The following is an 18126-nucleotide window of genomic DNA, read 5'->3' as shown; positions in this document are numbered from 1 at the left end:
GTACTAACACCGCAGATGATCATAACCATGTTATTATCATCTATGATAACACTAAGTAATTCTATATCTTTTATTTGTGAGAAAATAAGTAACGTCTGGGGGCTCTGGGCTAGACTCGACTTTAGTTTTTATGGCGAGTTTATTTAAATCGTGTTTTTCTTTCGTTTGGGATAAAATTATTTCTCATTATAATCGGGAGGAATATGTTTTGGCTCGTGTCTTTGTTTATTGTTAGAGATTTCATTCTTAATTATATACATTATTTTGGACAACACTCAAATTTGTTCGATAGTCCCCTTTCTGATGTTTTTCTTTCTATTTTGGTCAGTAGAATGTGATAGCGCTCAAAGCTCAACCTAATTGGCACTAAGCACATGCTCGGATTTAATATTCATATTGTTGTGTATAATTGAAACAAACTGGGTATTCGCTGTAGACTGTATAATGCAGAATTGTAGAGGTTAGATAATCAACCAGACACAACACGAATAATAATTTAATGGAGCATACCAGCTTTAACTTACCATCACTTATATACTCAAAATACTTTTACCCTCTCTATCTCTGTCACGCTTTCACGTCATCGATTTTGTTCTCGCTGTCGGGCACATCCTCATTGAATGACAGCACTACCAAGACATCCGCATCGATAATGATCTACACAAGAGTTTAGAGAAGCTCCTGAATTTTCCAAGCCGTTTTAGAAACCAAATCAATTTCTTGAAGATTTCACAATTGTATAACCCAACTTAGTTTATAAATATATTATTACCAGTAGTCGTGTATATATCTGTAATTACATTTTTTGCATTCAGGTTATTTTCTGTCTTTATATGTCCAATTCTATCCCAATTTTCTATACTTCCCGCTTGATTCAATCAACTTTTGATATAGTACAAAGACAAAAGCTTCATGTCGTATAAAAAGCATTGACATTTGTGTCCCTACATCTCATTAGTCAACACAATTAATGAGCTTCACTCGTTCTTTTTCCATGTCTTGTGAAGAATCAAGAAGAGTACTTTACTAGTTTTTGTCATCCGTTTATAACAGATATAAATGAAATTACTTTTTCTAAGTAATATCATTAATGCCATAATATTATTGTAAGCAATGCACACGTTTATAAAACACATGTATGAAGGTGTATTTTATTATTTTTGTTAATTTGCGTTGTAACGAAAGCGTCTATTACTTGTCTATCTCCTCCGAGACTGTAAGGGTTCTTTATAAGTTAGATGAGTCAATAAGAAAAAAACATTGTTTCATTTATTTCAAAACACAATTTAAGTACACTAAAAATTTTATTTTGTAAGAGGAATCCATCACAGCTCTAGTTTTAAGTTTTCTATGAACATGTCAACCACAGGACTAAAGAAAATATATGATTGTATACAATTTACAGATATATGTCAGTCCTATAAAATTGAGAATGAGACAGTTGTATTGCATTTTGAAAGTCAAGATAGGTTAATTTATCTGAATGCAAAACAACGGTAAGAAGTAAAACAGTTGATTTAATTTTCTTATCGACGATGTATCAATGTATTTGGTAAAAGTGAGCTGGAAATAAGGGTATCACATACCCTTCAAATTTATAAGAATAGTTAATATATAAAATCAACATAACAAATAGGTGGAACCCGCTTTTTTTAATGGAATGATCAGAACTTCTATCAAATATACAATGAAATCAAGATTGATTCTCCTTAGGTATCTATAGGTATAAGGTTCTCCTTATATATATATATATATATATATATATATATATATATATATATATATATATATATATATATATATATATATATACATATACAAATGAGCATGTGTCAGTTTTTTCATGAATTACGCAGAAGCTTGAGATAGATAGTAAGATAGAAAAATAGATGGTTGATGATAGTTGATCCGAGTGGTAGGCGGAAGTATTTGATATTTTGTTATTTTTTGCAATTCCTGCAATTCTTTGCTCAATATTCTGTAATAAAAAGTTTTGGTGTTATTAACTGTGTATTAGACACTATAAGCTGCCACAAATTTGTTTGCACGATCATGACGTTCAGACTCAAACCGAACTTCCGGTGTCTCACTTTGTACGGTAACGAACCATTCATTTTTCCGCTTTTGATTAAAAATGTTCTTTTTTCATTAAGGAATGGAACTGGTGGGTGAATTGGTACTTCAACTAATTGGTGATGGTAATGATTCCGAAATTAAAGTTGTGGAAAATAGAGAAGGTGATTTAGAAAACTCGGTTTTGCCTTTGATATACGCTGATGAGCCCGAATTACCTCCAACTCCAGCTCCATATTCTACAAGTGCATCGAGAGCTCGTGAGAAGTCGACCAAATGCCCAGATACTTTCAGAAGAACCTGGGAGTAGATGCGATTCAATAAGAAGGAACACTTCTATCCACGGCTGTCTTCAGCTATTCTTATTAGCTGTTCAAAATGTAGCCCTGTCCATTGTCCGGCATTTCTTAGCCACGATAATCTTTTACTTCCTAGTCTTTTCTTTCTCTCGATCTTTCCTTTCGATATTAGTTAAAAATATTGATACTTACTATTTCTCAGTATGTGGCCTAGGTATGCTGTTCCACGTTTCCCGTAAAACGGTAAAAATAAAGAGGTAAAATAGGTAAAACTGGGTATCAGGGAAAAACTGTGAATGTAAAATATAACCATACAGAACAGATTAAAAGCATGGGAAAGAAAGATACTTCGCAGAATGTTTGGTGGAAAAGTAGTAGAGGGAGAATTGAGAAGGCGAACTAATATAGAAATGTACCAATTGTATGCCAACCCTACAATAACAAAAGTAGTGAAAAAACGTAGACTAGAATGGCTCGGACATCTAGAAAGAATGCAGGGTAATGGGCAAGTCAAGAATATTGGTTGGAAATTACCTCAGGGCAAAAAAAGAAAGACCAACAAAGAAATGAAGAGATGGAAGATGTCAGAGAGATGGGAATCAGGGATTGGAAGCTGGCAGCTAAGAACAGAAAACGATGGAAATTATCCATCCAGCAATGGGATTAAAAGGCCTGTTATACTACAAGTAAGGATATTAAGAACAAAATGCGGAATTTATGTATGCACCTTAATTTAATTCATTTTGATATATTTTGATCAAAATTTTACTACCTATCCATCGCAAACTAGTCATTTTAAAATATGGCGATTAATCGGATAGTTGAAAAGAACCTTAGTTAGCGTGTTATGAATATGTGAATATTTATTTAACACAAAAAATAGAGTAAGATCGGAGAATCCCATTAATAAAAAACGCAATAATACTTAACTTAAAACACCAAACATCAGGCAACTAGTAAAAGAAAGGAGAGTAAAATGAAATTGGCGAGAAGACCATGGCAATAACTAGTGTCTTTACCTTAACAATTTGCCTACTATTTTCTTATTTTTCGTTTTTTTTTGTAAATTATTAATATTATAAAATATATAAAAAAATGCATTTTTATTATAAATAAACAAGGAACATGTCGAGACATTTAAACACCCGCTATCTTAATATTTAACGGAATGCAAGGTTTTTGTAAAAGATATTCCCTAACATAATTATCCACTGACTGCCGAAAAAATAATTATTACTGTGTAGGTATATGAATGTGCTCTGGTAATTTAGAAATATGAAATCCGCGAATGCCCAAGTCAATGAGGAAGCTAATTTTTTATCAATATTGTTCGGAAGGTAATGTCTTGTGGAAATTATCTTCCGAACATATTATTATCTTTTTTAATATTATTTATTATCTTTAATGGGAATTAGATAATGTGTTCACTACATGGCCTCATATCAGGATATATTCTTGATGAATATAAACGATGAACAAAAGTTAAACATTTATCACGGAAAAGGATATAATAACTCATAAACTTTCCTGGATGTTTTAATCTCAAAGAGGGATATTGGTTACCTGTATAGATAGAAGAGTACTGTATAGAAAACCAACACACACTAACAGATATCTAAATTATAAATCAAACCACATTAATATTATAAAGGAAATCATTAAATAATTATGGAATAGAGCCAAAATTAAGGCGGTGGCTAGAATAAGGGCCTATACGCCTATGGGCCTTCTTCCGGAGAACACAGAATTGAACTCTTTATGTTGTTCTCTGTCAGTCTACCAATTTTTTCTACGATATTACGGTTTTTTACGTTGGTACAACACTGTTTTTAGTGAATTGGCACAGCTGAGAAAAATTTGTGCCTCTAAATCAAGTCTGCTTTGGTGAATTACTGACAATGTGAATAAGGTTATGTTATATTTTAACCTTTAGTTTAAGTTTAAGTGTATTTTAAAGCAATAGCTTGTCGTAAAGCTATTTTAGATAACGCGGTATCAAGAGGTGCCAAAAAGAAAAGTGTTAAGAAGACCATTGGAAAGAAAACGTGGCAAAATCTAATAGACAGAGTGGACAGGAGTATGTGTCAAAATTTACGGGAAAAACTGTACAGAGTAAGGTATTTTTTCTGTTTTCCGTAAGTGCTGTGTAGAAAAATGTTTTTGCAAAATTAACTTCGCAAGATCAAAAGCCTTTATTTGACTCTTTTTATGATAATGGTTCAAAAAAAGAACAACACACTCTTCTAGCAGGTTGTATGGCATTAGGGGAGCCTCCAGAAAGGTATAGAAAGATAGAAAATCCCAAAATTAGCAGACAGTATCACTGGAAATACAAGCTTAAAAGTTCTGGTTGTGATGTGCCCGTATACCGTTCCTTTTTTGTTGACTTATATTAAGTAGGAGTGAAGCGTGTAAGAATATTACAGGAAAAAATTGTTGAGAAAACTCCACTTGATGAAAAACGTGGAAAACACGTAAACCAAAGAAAAATTTCAGATGATGTTTATTTTATGGCTTTAGAACATTTAAAATCTATTCCACATAATCCAAGTCATTACACACCTGGAAAACAAACAGATTGTACTTCGATAACCCAGACCTAACGATTAAGAACATTTTTGAGCAGTTTCAAAAGTTGTTTAAAGACACTACTGCGAATAATCTTACCATGAAATACAAGTCCTAGTTCAAGTTTTTCAAGGAGACTAATTTTACGTTGAAAAAACCGAAGACTGACACATTATTGTCGCGAGTGTGAAATCAAACTAGAAAAAAACCGGAATGATGAATGCCGTGTTGATTAAAATCTCCATAAAAAGAGACTTGATGCATATCCAAGATAAAAAATGATTACTTGAGAAAGGCAACAGATGATAGTGGCATTCTTGTCCTGGAATTTGATTACGCACAAAATCTACCGTTGCCAAAGATCAGCATAACAAAACAGTTCTATAAAAGACTTTTATGGATGTACGTATTCAAAATACACGTGCATAATGATATATGTATATTCCTTCATAGAATCTCAATGTAAAAAGGGAGCAAGTAGTGTTGCTTCATTCATCTTTAACTGTATTCACAATAGATTAGCCAATTATCCTGATACCAAGCATATTGTTCTTCTATCAGATGCAGCTGGAGGCCAAAATAAAAATCAGAGTTTGTTACGGTTTTGTTCTTGAATATCAAATTTATAAAGTGGCACATATTTATCGTTTTCGTGGACACTCCTTTAGTCAGTGTGACAGACATTTTGGGGTTATAAGACAGGGCTTAAAAAGAGTTCAAGATGGCGAGGAACCCAAAGTCTACCTAGAAAAAATCGTACAGTGCAGACAAACTTCTTCTCCTTTCTGCCTCAAACATGACTCCTCTATAATATATGACTGGGATGCAGCACTTCTTCCTTATTTTTTGAAGAAGCCTTTGAATAAAGATTGTGAGTTTAAAATACAACAGTATCGCGTGCTGAAGTATAAACTTTGTGGGACACTGGCTGCTTCTAAAACCTACTTTGAAATGTATACCCCTTTTAAATATGCAAAAAAGTTGCCACTTGACCTTACTCTTACACCTTTGCGTCGGTTTAAAAAACTTGATAGACTTGTTTCAGTACTTAAGAGAAAAAAGTAGAAACTGCTACAAACTTTTATTTCAAGAAAGTACACCGGCTGAAAAGGACAATGAGAGTAGTGCTGATGACTCAGATGGTGAGGAAATTTAGCATAAAATTATATTAAATATAATGTAGTGTAAACAAAATAAAAGTTTTCTTGTTGTACAAAGATCTTGATTATTATTTTAAACCTTTGTATACTATAATATATAACAGTAAAAAGTTATAGGGCTTTCTTCTGCAGAATGCCGTTTTAATCGGCCAAATGTGTTCTCCAGAAGAAAGGCTTATGTAAACTTCTCTAGTGTTCTTACGCATGGCTGTTAAATCTTTGAATGCGTGTTTCTCAAAATACACTTTTAGCAGATAGGCCCTTCTTCTAACTACCACCTCAATTACTTGTTTAAACGAAAATTCTTTCTTAGGAGAGGAAACATTTGTTATCTGTTTTAGTAAAAAATGATTACTCTTTGTATATAATCTCAGATATACATGGGAAAATGAACATCGAATTCAGTGGAACGATTCATGTATAGTCCTGAAAGGAACACATAGTAAATAGAGAAAAAACAAAGAAGTTGCTCTTGTTATGTTAAATGAAACCAAATCCGCAAATTCCTCGTCAGAATATAGTAGAACATCTAATTACCAATAATAAAAAAAAAGAAACCGATAAAAAGAAAATATCACTGTTAGTAATTCAATAGATTATCGAGAATACATCATTAAAATTTGAGTTTGACGTTAATATTGAGAGCAAACTAAATGTATGAACAGATACTTACCAAGTTGGGATATTATCATGAGTTTTTCCTGGTTTTTCATCATGTTTTATAATGAAATTACTAACGAAAGAATTTTGCTCCCATGATTGTGTGTGGATGTCTTTTTAACCCTTTTCTTGACAAAGTAACATTTTCATTTTAGGTCCTATGTGAGTTCTAGGCGACTCGTGGTGCATTCTGTTAGTCACTTTTTGTACTAATAATATATAATTGCCGCTAGATGGCAATAGTTGGCTTCTTTCTTTATTATTACCGATTTTTGACAACTGATAACATCTGTCACCTGTTACATTTTTGAGTTCTCGACTATTTTTACAGACTTCTAGTTTTTTATAAGAAATAGTGTTTTTTATCTTGATGATTGTTTTATATTGTGCAATTATCCTATAAATAGACAGTGTACGTTTTAGTTTTTTTTGTTTATTGAACTATCAAAAAATCTCGTAAAACATTTGTAACAAATTTGTTATATTACCACATACACGGTGAGTAAAGTTTATTTTTGTGACACCTCAGATAGGTATTGTAAAGTTCGACCAGTCTTAGAGATTGTAAGAAAAAATTGTCTTGCCCTTGAAGAGGAGCAAGAGCAGAGGATAGATGAAATGATGATCCCATACAAGGAATACAAGTCAAAAAAATGGGACTTCAAAATGTTTGCTAGGTGTGGGGTATCAGGTTTTGTTTATGACTTCATTCTATACGGAGGTGAAGATACCTTTAGGGGAATAAGTCTAAGTGAAAAAGAAAAGCAGCTGGGCTTGGGTGGATCGGTCGTGGTTGCCCTGTGCAAAACTAAAAAAGAAAACCGTGCACTGTACTATACTTTGACAATTATTTTTGTTCTTTCGAATTGTTACATTATCTGCGAACTAAATTTGTAATACTTGGACTTAACACTATCCAGTCTGATCGACTGAGGAATTGCCCCTTCAAATCTGACAAAGAAATCAAAAAAGGCGGTTGTGGTTCTTATGAAATATATACCTACAGTACTAAACGCCTATCAAGTGTAAAGCGGTACAGTAATAAGTCGGTGACTTTATCAAGCACGTTTGTTGCTGATAGCTCGGTGTGTAAAATAAAAAGGTATGACAAGGAAAGGAAAGAAAAGAAAAAGAAGATGTCCACTGTCCTGCCATTACCAAACAGTATAACTCACATATGGGAGGGTTGATCGGGCCGATATGATGATAACGCTATATAGGACTGCATTTCGTACACACAGATGATACATGTTGTTGACCTATGTGTGACAAATGCCTGAGTGCTGTATCGTAGGCACCATGCCATGGACACACAGGCACAGAGTTAGTACAAGCTCAAAGTACATGAGCCTAAAAATATTTTGCAAATGGTTTTGCGGTGGACTACTAAAAAAGGGGCGAATGGTGTAACAAAAAGAAGATTATCTAATGAAGAACAACACCCTGTACCGAAACAAAGAATCTGCAAAAAGACATCAGTAGATGACGACTCGCACTATGATGAGGTAGACCACTTTCCTCATCCAGTGTTTTCGTCAATGAGGGGAAGATGTTGGTTTTGGTCAGGCACTACTTCCTTTCAGTTCATAGAGTGTGAAGGTTTTTACGCATATCATCACAAATAAGTAGGTACCTAAATTATAATGTTTTTATTTTTATTAAAAATTGTATTTAGATTATATGGATTTTATTTAGAATAGATATAAGAGTTATATTTTAATCTCTATTTTTAAAAAAATTACACTTTCTATTAATTTTTGAAAACTCATTTTCCTAAAATTGAATGAGGGGCGTATTATGACGCAAGAGTACTCCCATGAACTCAGATATAAGAAATTTGAACTTTATCTTGATAAATCGTTTTAAACCTTAGAAAATGCATGGATCATCAGTGATAACAAGGTTTGTGGTATTCTTGACATTGTGACATATTTGTAACAAATTCAAATTTGATACTTGATGACAAATTAAAGGTAATATATCTATTTCATAAATTTTTAAATGATTCTAGAATGGCATTAATAGAAAGAAAACACAGTTTTCACATTTTTATTTTGGTTTGGCAAGAAAAGAGTTAAGACAAATCAAGAGCTATGATTTTTCTGACGGGTATTTTCAAGTTAAAGGTGATGTCATGTAAACGAATGAACTATTCTCCAATAAGGTTCAATAAAGATATTGACAATTAGGCCAGTAAATGAACGTGAAATACGGCGATATTTCACTCCTCTTCATTTTTGGACTTGTGCCGTTGGTTGCTTTTTATTTTGTAGGGGTGAAAAGTACCCCTATTAGAAAAAAAAATCGTATAATTGTAAATTAAAGCAGGGTAATTAATGCAAATCATCTTTTAATGAAGTGAATGAATGTCAATTAACATTAAACAATATATTAACAGTTTAACCCCTAAATTTCACCCCTAGAATAGTTATAATTAAAACAATGTCATTGAATACATTGTTTCCACTGATTTGCATGGAAACTTTGATTTAGTTTACTTATCCTCCACTTCAAAATTGGACTTGCGCCGTTGGTTGCTTTTATTTTCTAGGGGCGAAAACGACCCCTATTAAAAAAATCATATAATTGTAAATTAAAGCAATTTGGAATTATTTAATTATACAGTGACATTCAATTTAGATTTCTTTATTGTTTTAATTTTTTACCACATAATTTCTTCCCCTATAAAAGCCACCCCTTGCGAAGAAATTCGAATACCGTTTTTTTTTCATTGAAACTATAAATACCATAATTTTTTTAATCAAAGTATATATTAAAGTCTATATTAATATATAAATTAAATATTAATATATATTTAATTATAATACAAATTAATATACCTATATTATTTTCTTCTATTCAGTAAACTCTCATTGTCAAACTGGCTAACACATGGTAATCTGTTTTTAAGTTCAAAGAAATTCACTTGTTAGAATATTAAATTTCTGCGGAATTGTATACGCAATTTGGTATCAAGGCTGCGCGACCGTTTTAAAACCCTGATTTATGAGGGTTCGCTTCCTGTGGCCACCCCTTATAATTTTTAGGTACGGATTTTTATCCTTACAAATACTGACAAACACAGATCGAAACAGACATCGGATTGTGGACATCTCCAGTTTATCGGATACGCGGACCGTCCTTTTGCGCCGCGGCGCCGGTTTTCTACTCACCAAGGGGCTCAGCCGCTATTTTACTCCACTAGCTGCATTTAATACACCATACTCAAACGGTAAGTGCTTTTTCTTTGTACAGATAACATTAATAAGTTATGCCTTTACGAGTTATTTTCGTGATTTTTCAATTAATTGCTAATTTATTTACAATCAAAATATTGCATTGTTTTCGTTATTATTCTAATCATTTAACCAGCGACCTCAATAAGTTTTACACAAAACAACGTGGTTTTTATTTTTTGAAAATAAACATTTTCACTCGCAAATAACTCAAAAAGTATTGACGTGATGAAAAAACTCTATTATATAATAAAAGTTGCTTAGAATTATTCAATTTATCCATTTCAGGGCTTATATTGAACGTTTGTTTTTTCACCTCCGAGAGGGGGTGCCTTTCATCCCTAAGTAAAAGCAACCCTGGCCTTAAGTCCAAAAGTGAAGTAGAGGACAGGAGGAACCTAAATCCAAATTTTCAAGCAAATCCGCCGTCCAGTCGTCAGAGAATTGACCCCTAAAAACCATACGAACTGACTTTTGAGCTGACTTTTGCTGATAATATTAATTTTGGGACCCCAAAAGAATTGCAAAAAAGTTTACCACTTTTAACCCCGGGCTTCCCCCTGAAACTCACTCCCACTCAGTTTGGTTCTTTTGAAAAACGTACTAGTGTTATTGAAAAAAATAAAGTTAATTTTAGATTGTTTGTTATGTGAAAGTTTAAATCCAGCGTTTTTAAGCATATTTCAAATGTGTCACATTTGTTGCCAAAACTCAAAACTACAATTTCATGCTATAGGATTTGAAGGTTAGGCTCTAGTAATCGAAACTTTATAGTAGCCAGTCAATAAAACAGATAGAGTGTATTGATCTCATGAGAATCATAAAAAATGGCAAAAATCGCGCCACGTTTATTTATTTAACACCTAAATAAATCTAATATCTATAAAATCTAAGTTTACTTGCCTACTTGCGGCAAAATGCAAAAATTGTATACGAAAGCTGAACCCTTTATCTTTAAAACGCATCTTGATTTTTGCGATAGGACACTTGGATCAAAAGATATCGAATTTTTACCGTCGAGCTCATACAAATTTTATTGAACATTGATTTCGCGCACGTAACTTACATTCAAAATCGACGGTCGCTTCAAGCGTTTTTTCTGAAAGAACGGTTCATTCTTCACAAAAAGTGTTAATAAACATTTTTATTTAAAATTATCTCAGCTACATTTTTTATTAGAAATAGGGAGGTTTTAGGGGGAAGGCCGGGGGTAAAAGTGGTACACTTTTTTCATCTTTTTTGGGGTCCCACAATTAATATTCTCGGCCAAATTCAGTTTGTTAGTATGATTTTTAGAGGTTGAGTAGCATTTTCGTCTCTGACCACAGGAGTAATGAGGCAGATTAATTTAAATTATTAGAAAGTTTTTTTGTATAACAAAGTAACAAAACAAAATAATTTGTAAAATGGAAATCGAAACGTCTAAATAAACGTATTTTCAACTGAAATTGAGGTAAAATCCCATTAAAGATAATAAACAATTTTTTATCGTATAGGAAATCGTTGGTTAAATTTGAAGAGTAACAAAAATAGAATGCGTTTGTGGAAAGGTAGGTCGTAAAGAAGATATTTCCAGAATATATCCTGATATATTATGCAATATTAAATTTTAACAAGGGCAATCATTTTTCAATTATAAGTAGTAGATCCTTTGGTGAGCTTCTTTTTATAGGCACCCAATTTAAAATTCTACACACATTATAATTGGTTCTCAATATGTATTGTATATTGGTTATTTAATTGTATATATATTAAATAGAGAAGTGAAAATACTGCAGTATTGCTAAAGTAGTACTTTTAATGCCACATCCAGTATTATATACTTCTAAAATAAATATTTAATACAAATTAACCTATCTTGATCTGTTGATAAGTGACTAGACCGTCATAAAATATTAAGGATAAAATTCTTGTATAATACACTCGCGATCATAAAATCCGGGTCATCTTGAAAATTTCAAGTTTCTTAAATATTTTTGCCTCTGGTGCAGTAATAACCTTTTTTTGGCTAATGTATTTTTTATTTGTCATCAATGTTTGTTTTGAAAGAAAAAAAAATGGTTTTTTATTGTTTTTATTGAAAAAAACAGAAAACAAATCAAATTGTTGATAAAACAGACATACGAAAAAAAATGGAAAATACAGAACGTGGTAAAAAATCAGTGACATTTCAATGACCAATATCGTGTATTGCCTCCTCTTGCTCTAATAACCTCTTGCAGACGACGGGGCATACTCTCAATTTTTCTCCGGATTACATGTTGTGGTATGTTATTCCACTTTCTCACTAACAGATCCTTAAGCTCCCCTGCGTTGTTAGGAGCAGGTGTATGAATTTGAATACGTTTTTTCAAATCGTCCCAGAGATGTTCTATGGGATGCAGGTCCGGAGATCTAGCTCGCCAGGGTACCCTCGTAATTCCAGCTTCGTCCGAGTATTACATACTGATCCTGGCAACGTGCGGTCGCACGTTGTCCTGCATAAAAACGGCGTTTTCTCCAAGACCTGCCATGTTGGGTATAACATGTTCTTCCGGAATCTCCGTAATGTACCTTCGTGCAGTTAGGGACCCATTTTCGATGAAGGGTAATTCTGTGTGGAAGTCGGAAGATATACCTCCCCAAACCATGACCGAGCCTCCACCAAATGGCATTCTTGGAGCAATGCAAGCTTATGAAAATCGTTCACCGGTTCTCCTCCAAACTCTTACACGTCCATCGGATCCAGTTAGGCAGAAACGGGATTCATCTGAGAATAACACTTTGCTACAATCGTTAATTCTCCAATGCGCGTATTGTCGAGCAAAAGCTAGTCGTGCAACTGGAGGCACCCGGCGAAGTGGCGGTCCTGTAGCCATTATCCGAGAAAATAGTCAAGAGGAACGAAGTCTTCTTCTGACTGTTGCAACACTAAAATTGCGATTTCGTACTTCCTCTAGACGATTTTGATGCATAACCGCAGTTGAGGTCCGGTTTCGTAAAGCCTGAAACACAAGGAAACGGTCGTCTAGTGCCTTGGTCGTTCTTCTTCGTCCAGAGCCAGGTCGCCTGGTTAGCAAACTTGCCTCTTGAAAGCGTTGAAGCACTCGTTGAACCGTAGAAAGGCTTACGCCAACAGTTCTTGCGACTTGCCGTTGAGTGTGACCGTCTTCCACAAGTGGAACAATTTGTGCCGTTTCAACAACAGTCAAAGGCATTTTTGTCAAAAAATAAACACTAATAATGGCACTAATAAACACTAGTGGTGGCAATAATAAACGTTTGTCCGTTGTATTTGAACAGAAAGTAGAAGTACAAACGAGACATTTAAAACAAGCGGAGTTACAGGTAGCGTTCATTTTGGGAAGTGTGCACTTTACCGCGAAATCGGCACTATTGGAATTCTTTGTTACAAAGGAAACCGCAACAATTCTCAGAAACATGCATTAGTTTGTATTTGTGTTATTATTATTTACGATAAAGCTCGTTAAAAATGAAATATCGGTGATTTTCAAGGTGACCCGGATTTTATGATCGCGAGTGTATATTAGGTTAAATTTGGACTTCAAACAGAATCATGTTCATCTTCGTAGTTCACATGTAGTAGTCCTTCAAGGTCTTCTTCCATTTGACGCTGTGCAAATGTTATTCCATCTCCCTCACTGCATAAAATATATGATAGTTAGATCAAGCAATAGACTAGAAAATAAATTCGATCAAATATAATTAGTTTGTTCTAATGATATACTAAACTTAAAGGAATATCCACTGATAATAAATTATTTTAAAGTATAGAAAAATAATACAATTATATCAGAATCAGGCAGCCGCTTTTCAATAAATCTTCCAAATTCGTCTATTTGAATGTTTATACAGTAGGATCTCACTAAACCAGCACTTCAATAAACCGACATGTCTAATAATCCGGAACCCTCCGCGTATGTTCTCCGTCGAGTCAAAGAGTTTACCCTCAAAACTTATCAGGTGCACGTGCGTACATATTTACCTGCTGTTTTAAGTAAGAATATTGTAATTAAAAATGTCAGGGAAACGGAAACACTACGATAGTTTTTAAAGATAAAATGGACATTTTCAAGAAGTTAGTGGCAAAAACAGTTGAAAATTGGCAAAAGAATATAGAGGCAAGAGTCGGGCGTGCTATTATATACGATCTTAGGAAAAAAACAACAAAATACCACGTGAAGACGATGGAATCTGGACCAGGAAAGCATAAACATTAAAAGTGATGGCCAAAGATGGAAAACGCTCTGTACATGTGGTTCAGTGTTGGATGGCTGGATAAATTTAGAAAGCAATTTGGTATCCTTATTCGATAAAAATGAAACGAGGAAATACTACAAATCGTTAAATAATAGCCGTTGAGAATTTAAACCACGATTAAAAATTTGTAAAGACACTAACGGTAAAATTCTACATGATAAAAACTCAGTTCTTAACAGATGGGCACAGCATTTCAGCGAACATCTAAATATAAACTATATTGAAGGAGGTTACAACATAGAAAATCAACAAAATCTACAACGTCAACTACACAGTGAAGACCCAAGAGAAGAAGTGTCAAATGCGATCCTAAAACTCAAAGACAATAAAGCCCCAGGAATCGATGAAATCTGTTCGGAAATGTATAAAAAAGGTGGTGATCAACTTTTTGCAGCAATCCATAAATAATTGTACTTATATGGCAAAATAAATTGGTACCAGAAGAGTGGCTAAAGGGAATAATATGTCCGTTGCATAAAAAGGGTGATCAACTGGAGTGTAAAAACTATAGAGGCATTACTCTGTTAGCATCTGCATATAAAATCTTCGGAAATTTATTGTTTGAAAGACTTAAACATTTTACAAAGGATATTGTTGGTCAATATCAATGCGGATTTACTGCTGGAAAGTCAACTACACATCAAATTCAAGCACATAGGCAGATTCTAGAAAAGTCACTTGAATATAACATAGATACACACCATCTCTTCGTCAACTTCAAAGCAGCCTATGACAGTGTGAAAAGAACTGCATTATATAATGCAATGATAAACTTTAGGATCCCACCCAAGTTAGTTAAGTTGATCCAACTAACAATGCAAAACGTAAGCTCATGCGTTAGAATTGAAGGAGAAAACTCTACGTTGTTTGACATTAATAATGGTCTAAGACAAAGGGACACGCTGGTGTCTCCCCTCTTTAATATTGCATTGGAAAAGGCAATAATTAAATATTAGAATGAATGTAACTATTTTTAATAGATCGACACAAATTCTCACATTCGCTGACGATATAGTTATAGTGGGCAGAAGTATGAGAGACGTCATAAATATAATTTAAAGTTGGGTCACGAAAAAGTATTCAGTGAAGGGTTTCATAAAGACTTGGTCCCAGAAGTGAAGCAGTTTATGAAAAGATTCAACTCACCCATAAAAGCCTTACTCGTACTTGACAATGCTCCAGGTTACCCAAATGAACAAGAACTTAGATCAAGTGTTGGGAATATCCAAACCATCTTCCTACCACCAAACTGCTCACTTTTATTGCAGCCGATTGATGCAAAGTATTATCGAAAAAGTAAAATCCTTGTATATAAATAAACTGCTCATATTTCTCAGAATGGTGACAACCCAGAGCCTCAAAAAATTTAATTTGAAGAATGTTTATTCTCTCTCGCTCAGGCATGGAGCTCTGTTTCACCTGACTTAATCCAATCATCATGCAAAAGCTGCGGCCTACAATGAATGCTGTATTACAAGAAACAGAAAAACGTGATCCTGAAAATAATCTACTCATTGCCGATTGGTTTCAAAATTTATCAGAAAGGGGATTCGAGACAATTGAAGAAGACTAAAATGCTTGGGTTGAAAAGACGAAGAAACAGAGCAAATTATGACAAATGAAGCAATATGTGAAGTACAAGAAGAAGAAAACCTAGTAAAAATATTGAAGTCACCAACTACTATAATTGTGAAAGTAAAACAAGCTACAGCATTTAATTGTTTCAATAACTGCATAACACGGGCTGAAGCAAATGACCATATTGTAATTTTTCGAAACATACGAGAAAAGGTTTTTAAATTAAATGACTACAAGTTGCACAAGAAAACATTAATTAAGGATTATTTTAAACTATGTCAACTATGTAATTACTTAAATGTGAGATATTTTACAATTATAAAAAAAATAGTACTGTAGGCGGTACAGTAGATTAGCGCGAAACTTCATAAGATGTTTTCTGTATTTTTAAAATTTAACTAATATTTTTAAAATCGATACCTTAATTCGCAAACCGGCCAACTTAACGTTTCATCAAAAATAGTTTTTGGACGCAGTTGGTTTACAATTATAATTCCGCATGATTTGCAAACACAGCAACTCCAATACAATCACTATACTATATTCGCCTAACAGAAAAGTAGAATATACAAACTAGGGACGCGTGATATATTCATTCCAAGTATCTAGAGATGCTGAAGAGGTATCTACTTGTTACAAAATCACTTATACTGTAACTGATTATATACAAAAGCGTATCAAAAGTAACAAGTAGAAACTCACAAGTAACGACAATCTACACCTCTTAACAAAGACGCATAATTTGCAGTTTTAACAGATATGGATTCAGTAATCCTTACGAATCATATTTATGTCTGTTGAATTATATAAATATAATTTGTACTTTTAATAGCTCTATATATGTGTGTTGGTATATGTATAGTGTTGGTTTATAATTATAGTGTTATTTAAATAAACTTAGAACTGTGAACATTTTTAAGGTGTTTGCTGTTTTCTCTCAACTGAAGTAAGTAAATTTAATATTATTCTGACTCTATTATAATAATTATTATGATGATAAAAGGGTTGCAAGTGTGAGTCCATAATTGAACAAATATATTAAAAAGGTCAATACTCACAATCTAATATTTACTTTCAAAGTTTTACAGAAGCGATCGGTTTCGAGGCTTACAATATTTGCCTCATCCTCAGGCCCAGCAAAGAGTTTGTTTTGTTAAAAAACAATAATATAGATATCGCCAATAAGAAGTTTTCCGCTTACATCCAGGGTACTGTCTGTCTTCATCTTTTCCTTTTGACACTATCATTGTAGTGAGGTGATATGTTGATCATTATATATGTATGTAAATAAAAGGTCTTACAAAATAAAGACCTTTAGGTCTTAACCTTGTAAGAACCTGTGACAAAAACAACAAAAAAAAAGGACATCCTACTGCATAATATGTGATTTTCCATCTTCCACAAGTTTTTAAACTATATACAGTCCGGATGTGGCAGCTTATACTGTATATGTATTTGTCTTTAACCACTTTTAATTTTATTACAAACCAGAAGAGAATCATACCTTTTTAATAATAAAAAAACTTTGACAAAAAAAACTAGAACATCCAAGAAGTATTTTAAGGATCAAAGACAACAACCTTTAGCAACAGTTACACAGTTAGAACACATTAATGCTCTACCATATTCCCAAGAGTCTTTTATTTACAACATATATTATGATCAACATATCACCTCACTACAATAGATAGTGTCATAAAGGAAAAGATGAAGACAGACAGTACCCTGGATGTAAGCGGAAAACTTCTTATTGCCGATATCTATATTATTGTTTTTTAACAAAACAAACTCTTTGCTTTGTCTGAGGATGAGGCAAATATTGTAAGCCTCGAAATCGGTCGCTTCTGTAACACCTTGAAAATAAAGATTGTGATTGGGAGTATTGACCTTTTTAATATATCTGTTCAATTATCTATTATCTATTATTTTATTAGAATATTAGCCTGTAAATAATATTTTGCAGGTTTGTATATACAGTCACTAAAACAAATTAATATGTCGGACACGGATTCTGCCGATGAACTCGCAAACATACCTTTAACTCCCCCCAAAAAGAGATCTAAAAAAGGCCATTTAAGCGTAGACGTTAAAGAAATAATTGTAAACGTGTATAAGCACGAGTTACAAGAAAATCCGGCGTTAATATTGTCCGCTGTTGAGAAAAGAGTAGCCGATAAAGTTGGAGTATCGGATAGTTCTGTGTTTAAAGTTATTAGAGAATATAAAACTACACACACATTAGTTGCACCAAAAAAATGTACCACTCGTAAAGGCAAACTCGAATCTGTAGAT

General features: G+C 33.3%; 1 protein-coding gene across 4 annotated transcripts in view; it reads right to left on the bottom strand.

Moving 5' to 3' along the window:
- Window positions 1-1247: 1247 nt before the first annotated feature.
- The window catches only part of LOC140451825 (palmitoyltransferase ZDHHC20-A-like), a 97102-nt gene continuing 80223 nt past the window's right edge, over window positions 1248-18126 (bottom strand). For 3 of the 4 annotated variants that reach the window (XM_072545717.1, XM_072545715.1, XM_072545718.1), the window contains one exon: window positions 1248-13637. Coding sequence is in view for 3 of the 4 variants with exons in the window: in XM_072545715.1 (XP_072401816.1) it covers window positions 13541-13637 (97 nt within the window). In the remaining variant the exon portion in view is untranslated. The remainder of the gene's footprint in view (window positions 13638-18126) is intronic. The other variant, XM_072545716.1, reaches the window with a different exon arrangement.

Source organism: Diabrotica undecimpunctata, chromosome 10 (assembly GCF_040954645.1).
Source record: "Diabrotica undecimpunctata isolate CICGRU chromosome 10, icDiaUnde3, whole genome shotgun sequence".
NCBI classification, from domain to species: Eukaryota; Metazoa; Arthropoda; class Insecta; order Coleoptera; family Chrysomelidae; genus Diabrotica; species Diabrotica undecimpunctata.
Note: the sequence above shows the minus strand (reverse complement) of the source record. Positions and strands in the feature narration are given on the sequence as shown.